This window comes from Apium graveolens, chromosome 7 (genome assembly GCF_009905375.1).
Source record: "Apium graveolens cultivar Ventura chromosome 7, ASM990537v1, whole genome shotgun sequence".
NCBI classification, from domain to species: domain Eukaryota; kingdom Viridiplantae; phylum Streptophyta; class Magnoliopsida; order Apiales; family Apiaceae; genus Apium; species Apium graveolens.
The window spans coordinates 46753276-46760093 of record NC_133653.1 but is presented as its reverse complement, the minus strand read 5'-3'; the positions used below and the strand labels follow the sequence as shown (position 1 = coordinate 46760093).

General features: G+C 36.6%; 1 protein-coding gene across 1 annotated transcript; it reads right to left on the bottom strand.

Moving 5' to 3' along the window:
* Window positions 1–3531: 3531 nt before the first annotated feature.
* On the bottom strand, window positions 3532–5547 carry LOC141672011 (serine/threonine-protein kinase BLUS1-like). The gene is made up of 2 exons (XM_074478493.1): window positions 5010–5547; window positions 3532–4496 (listed from the first exon to the last, which is right to left on the bottom strand). Exon 2 carries the CDS (start codon window positions 4463–4465, stop codon window positions 3659–3661), a length of 807 nt encoding a protein of 268 aa, XP_074334594.1. The 5' UTR covers window positions 4466–4496; window positions 5010–5547; the 3' UTR covers window positions 3532–3658.
* Window positions 5548–6818: the final 1271 nt, after the last annotated feature.

The following is a 6818-nucleotide window of genomic DNA, read 5'->3' as shown; positions in this document are numbered from 1 at the left end:
GTCAAAAGAGTAATGTTATGTTAGTGTTCAACTGAAAAATTACGTAAACATTTCTTTTTATATTATTTAATAAATTTTAAAAAAAATTAATTTTTTTAGGACGTGTAGCGCGGGCCCTTCCTAGTGTACTATTAAATACGTCTGTTTAATTAAAAATCTTCATTGTGCGAAGATCAGAAACTATGCAACCCGGGGAAAAGTACATTGATCAGTTTGCATCAACAAATAGCTGCAGCATCCATCGAGAACAATTAAGATTAAAACTCTAGATCCTTTGTGTTGAGCACTTTCATCAATAGTGCTAAATCACTAACCTCTAAATTTAGCAAAGGAGTCAGAACTCAGAAGTCTATTTTTCACTTGTGTTAAACAGTGTTACAGCTGTAATTGTCTCAACCCTTCACAAACAAATGCACTTTCACTAATGATTACTCGATAATCGATTTAGATGTAGCGCGTAGTAAAGTCTATGAAATATCGGGCTCGCCACAACCTTAAGGCCAGAACATATAATACTCCTACTAAGTTGTCATATATATTTGCATTACTGAAATAGATTGCAAATGGTTTACCATCGTTTGTGTTCCATTGACCAGGACAACTAGCTCACTGCTTAGATCAATCTGAGAGAAACAAACTTCTCAAGGACCCAGTAATCTATCTGTTTTGGTTTTTGAGATTCAAGCGTACCTGCAGAGACAACAACCAACTGTCAGAATCGTCATTGATCATATGGTTTGGTACTACCAGATATCACTCATTTCAACGCAAGGTTTTCTTTATACTACACATCCACACTTCCGCATTCAGGAATATTCTGAATATTTCCGATTCTGAGCTGTTTTAAAGTCGAGTTGATCCATGTACAGATTTGATTTTGTATTATTTTCGGGACAAGCCTGTAAAAACCTAATGTCCTGAGAATAAAAGGGCTTTCACCTACTTACTATACTTGTCGACAAGTATTTTCAATATAGGGAAACATTCATGCTAGGTTCATAACCAGGGAAGTCATCACAAAAATGGGCAGGTTTCGTAGTTGTGCACATACACATTTCTACTATAGCAAGATTACAATTCTTACAGTTGCAAAGTTTTAAAACTGTCAACCTACTAATTGGGCAAAGTTCCAAAAACGACTGGGGAAACTTTTTTGCCATTGGGCATCTTAAAATGATTATCGAACTAAATTTTTTGGGAAGAAAAACATGCTACGTCAAATGTCTATAGCAATTATTCCCTTTGCCCTGACTAAAAGTGGATTAGCCACCATGAACTTGAAACACTGGAGAAGCCGGGAAGGTAGTTACGTTCTCCCTCATTGTCAGTATACGGAGCACTGCACTCCAACCTAAAGATGTTAAAGCAACCTTATCAGGTGATCACATAAGAATAGATTTATAAATAATGTAATCTATTCTTATGTAAAGTAATGCTGTATCAGTTACCAAAAAAAAGGCCACAACATCATCACTGTAACACAGCTTACGTGTGTACACCGAGTTCTTTAACATCATTTTCCAGAAGTAAATTATAACCATGTCAGCATGTATTGCTTCAACAGGCGATTTCAAGGCATCCTTAAAGCATTATCCAGTGCCCCTCTTTATGAATTTCTGCCCGCAATTAGTAACATTACAACTTTTCTACGCAATGGATGATCTAATTCTGGACTGAACTTAGCCTAATTGGTAGTGAAGTTCTCTCTCTGCCACAATGTACAAGCTAGTATTAGTATTATTATGTATCGATCTGGGATGTCAATCTGGTTCTATTCCTTTTAAATACTTAGGTGATTGGGTAGGATTACAGAAGCAACCTTGCATGTATTGGAAATCACTTGTAGAACAAGTAAAAAACAAGTTGACAGGGTGGAAATGTAGTAACCTTAATACAGATAGATGGTAGTAGATGGTATTAGATGGAATTGAACTCAGAAAGTGAAGAGAGGAAAAAGATGCATCTGTTACGATGGGAGTTAGTATGCTCAAGCAAGGAGGCAGGAAGTCTCGGTTTAAAGAATATTGGTGTGAGGAATCAAGTTCTTCTATCAAAATGGTGGTGGAAATTTCATTTGGAGAAAGATAAAAAGTGGATGGCCTTTATCTTTAACAAATATGGCAGGGATTTTCTGTATGAAGAGAATGAAACCCCTAGAAATATGTCTCTAAAGTTTAAGCACATTTGGAGCTGAAGAGCAGCAGAAGATAATACACATTGGCTGACTAGTAAAATGTTTAAGTGGAAGGTAAGTGATGGTACAAAGATCAGTTTTTGGAAAGATTACTGGTATGGAGAAACTGAGTTAAGATCTTCTTTTTCAAGGTTGTTCTCCTTGTCTCTGGTGAAAGAAATCAACATAGAAGACATGAAACACAAGTGGAGAGAAAATTCAAAAGTTTTAGGGGAGTAGGAATCTCCGAGGATGGGAATTGGAATCTGAACAGGAACTTGGCATCATAATGGAGAATGTTACACTTTCCAGTAGGGAACAATGACAAGTTCAACACTAAGGGTTATTATCAGATTCTAATCAAGATAGGAGATAGATCAAGCAAGGAGGTCTGTTGTGTGGAAAGTGAAAATTCCAGGACGTGTATAGATGTTTGTATGGAAAGTGATAAATCAAATTCTTCCAGTAAGATTGTTTTTTAGCAGAAGAATGACGGGAATAACACTGAATTGCCCTATGTGCAATTGTAGTGAAGAATCATTAGTTCATTTGCTACGGGAGTGTTCTTTTGCTCAAGTTAGGTTAAAAATTAGATTGTGGTGGGATATCCGGAAAAGTAGGAATTGAATGAAGTTATCTTTCAGGGAGCTAGTGCTAATAGCTCTTCAGTGTTCATGTTGATTAAACGTTTTTCTCTTTTTACCAGTTCAAATCAAGAGCTACTGTCAAGCAAAGTTATGAAATGTAGACCCTATTGCAGCAAGAGATTATACAATGTTGTCAAAAACAACTTCCTTAATTTCAAAACTTTCAAAGTACTTTATTTGATAAGGTTGCATTTAGTGATGGGGCTTGGAATTTGTCAGATGGTAAAGGAGGTATTATTGGAAGGGTGATATTTTCAAACTCATCTTCTATAATATTTGCATGTCCAGGTCCTGTTATGGTAGAAAATGCAATGGGAGCTGAGGTGGCAGCTTGCACATTTATGATGGAAAAGTTGGGAGAACATATGCAACGTTTAAGAAGATAGCTCCCTATGTTGATTCAAAGCAGGGATTATAGATTGGAGGCCAGGATATATATGAAGAAATTAAAGCATTGTGCTTCTCTTTTCCCATTATATCCTGGTTTGTGATAATAAAAGGTGTAAGGAGGCTGATTTTTGGCTAAACAAGGAAAAACGAGAACTGTGATTTTTCCCAAACTTGAGTTAGGAAATCCTCAAAACTTAAATCACCCCCCCCCTCCAAATATGCACCCATATGCATTCATTATTTGTTGATACTTTGTATTTGGAATGATAACTTAATGACAAGAACATGTTAAACTTGACATTAGTTCTGAAATAGAATGAATGCAACAAATCAAGAATGGCAAACTTAAAACAATAGGATTACAATTATTATATTCCTCAAACAAGGAAGTACACTGAATGAATATCACAACGAAATCAGAAAAAGGAACTAAAGTTCCTGCTAAGTTCTAACTAATGCATACAAACAAACTACTAATCCTTGGGCGTAGCTTCCTGGTAAGCAGTTTCTTCAAATCTTTCTTGTACCGATCAAAGTGACAAAACTTCTTCAAGAATTGGTGTGACATCACTTCCTGTATCGTAACTGGGCCGCCAGCTGATGAACCACAAAATCTCACAAAATCTTCCAAATATTCAGGTAGCCTCTTCTCTACAGGGCCTGTTCCGTTGAACAAGTCATAAGCTAATGTTCTCACCATGCTAAAATCACCTTTCTTGTTCTTCTTATTCGAAGCAGGATACTCAACCATCTCTGCTTTGGTTAGCCATGTAGGAAACTCTAGTTTTACATTAGCTTCCTCATCCAAGAACATCTCTGTACTGCACAAATTCCCATGCACGCGATCGCCACTTTGATGAATGCAGTCCAAGGCTTTTAGGGTTTCTAATATAACAAAAGCAACGACCTCTTCAGGCAAGCCATGCTTGAAAATAGCGAGAGAAGGCAGAGGTTTATTTGAATAGGGCATCACGACGCACAGAAGATTCTCCTTTTTGAAAGAACAATGGACGGATCGAAGGATGTTTGGGTGTTGGCAACACTTCTTTGCTTGGAAGATCTCTTTGAGTATAGGGTCCAGAGGATACATATCGTCTTTCTGATTCAAATCGAAAATCTTGATAAAAACATTATCATCCCGGTCATCAACATGAGAATAAACAGCCTTGTACACAGTGGAGTAGTAGGAAGAAGCAACTTTATCGACTAACTTGTAGGCCTTGCAATCTGCCAAGTAGCTGTTAGGGGGCTTCATCGATCTGTACTTTATTCTTTGAGGTTTGTTTCTGAAAGATGCGAATGAAAGGTAATTAAGAAGACCCTGAAACTGTATTTATAGGGGTTGCTTAGTCCTATTTAGTCTAGGTCGACACTGTATTAATATTAGTCTCTATGTATTTGATACATTGACCTTCGATAGGAAAAACAAATTATTTTATAACTTTGGGCCCACGCTTGTCAAAAAGAAAAAAGAATAGAAGAGACTTTACACTCAAGTAATTGTTGTTTTTCCTTGAAGTTGCCACTCACACCTCATTGCCACAAATATCTCTTAGTAATGTTGTATCTGTTTACTAATGTTGTATCTGAGAAAAAGAAGGTGATTCCGTGAAGGTGAGAACAGAGCCTAAAATACTAGGTCAAATACTAGGACGACAAAGTTAACTACATAAACCATTATTTTTTCAGTTGACATCTTCTCATCAACTAGTACTTCACTACCTTCATACACATGGAAAGGAATAAATCACACAATAGTGCAGGTTTAAGCACGAAGGGAAGGTCAGATTTTGTCTTACCTTCCTGAGCAAAAGAACGAAGCTCCACTACTGGTACTGCATCCATAGTTTCTGCAGTTGCTGTTTCATCTTCCTCTCTGCCACCCTCAGTTATAGTAGGTTTAGTATATTTCTTTCTTTCATCAGCCGTAGTCGAGTGAGCAAACAAGTCCTTTGTTTGCACACACACTTATCTTTATTTCTTATATCAAGTTCCTTGCATAGATGAATAGCATTAATTGCAAAAAAAAACCTAGCATAACACAGACTTTGGTTCTATTTACCATGTTACCTGATTTGATAGAGAATTCATCACGCAATATACTCTGATATTTACAACATTACGGTATAGAAAATGCATTCAACAAGAGAATCCTCCGGATATCTACTCTGATCTTTACAGCATTAATTACTCTTCCACCATTAAATCCAAATGCAATATACAGAAATGGATTGTACAAGCTTTCATAAAAATCCAAATGCAATATACCGAAATGGAGTGTACAAGCTTTTATATGTAAGACAATTGATGTAATTCTTCAAAACGCCAACATGTTGAAACCTAATAACCTCGAGATACCCTCCTGACATTTGCATGGGCATGATTTTTGGGTGTGGGGATGAAGATGCGAGTAAATTTAATACGCAGAATCCCCTCTTAAATTTAACATGATAAAGAGTATCTCCAATATTTGGCACCCTTAAAGGGGTGTCAACTTTGTCAGGTAATCAATAATATTATTTATAATGTTTTCTCTCTTCTACGCCAATTTTAACATTTTTTTAACAAAACACTCCAAGGATTGGCACCCATAGGTGCCAACTTCACAAATTTAACAAAATAAATATAAAATATAAATATATTAGAGATATAATTATTTATTCATTATTAGGACCACAAAGAGACTATAAAAGAAGTTGACATCCTATTTTATGGGATGACACCTTTTGATACCTCAACTTGCACCCACTGCCAACTCACGACATCCCAACACTCTAATGGAGTGCTAAGAAGATTTTGAGCGAGTACATTGGGTGCAACTTCCAATGCTGGTACAAAGTCATTTCTGAAAACCCATCTAGATTCTCTACAATTTCATAGAATTCAACACTTTAAACATGATCTAGATTTGGATGATCTCAAACTCCAAATTGATGAAGTCAAGAAGGACATGTACACGAAGCTGGATGAGAAGCTTTCTGCAACAACAATGAGAGAAATACAGCAAAAGCTCAGGAAGAAAAGTGACCTAGCAAGAAAAGTTGAGGCCTTGGGTACAAAAATGTCTAATATTGAAGATTCTGTGGCTAAGATACTTCAAGGTCAAGAAATCCAAATCCAGTTGCTCCAACAACCGGTGGTTGCACAAACTTCTACACCTACACTTCAACTTGATGATAACAATAAGGGGGAGAATGATGTACATATTCAAGTCACAAAGGTAATAGTTTATTCTATTACTTTGTCAAAACCACCAATAAAGGGGGAGTTGGACAACATAAACCGCATCAACCTAATTGCGGCTGAGTTGGAGTTGAAAGAGAAGAAAAAGAGAATAGATGAAAGAATTGCTCAAGTATTTGGCTCAACTGCAAAACCATCAGAAACTGTGAAGCACGTCACACAGTTGAGACCTCTTACTTTAGGAGAAATGAAGTTGGGGAAGGGTGCAAAAGGAGAATTATCTATATCATATGAACTCAAGCCTATTGTGGTGTTCAAGCCTAAACCTTCAACTTTTAGGTTTTCAAGCAAACACCCAATGGAGTTTGAATTTTCACCTCCCGGACCTGATGAACAAAAATTAATGAAAAAATCTATTGCTAGCT

Excerpts from the sequence above, each read along its gene's own strand:
- LOC141672011 (XM_074478493.1), bottom strand. The coding sequence starts at position 4,465 with ATGAAGCCCCCTAACAGCTACTTGGCAGATTGCAAGGCCTACAAGTTA.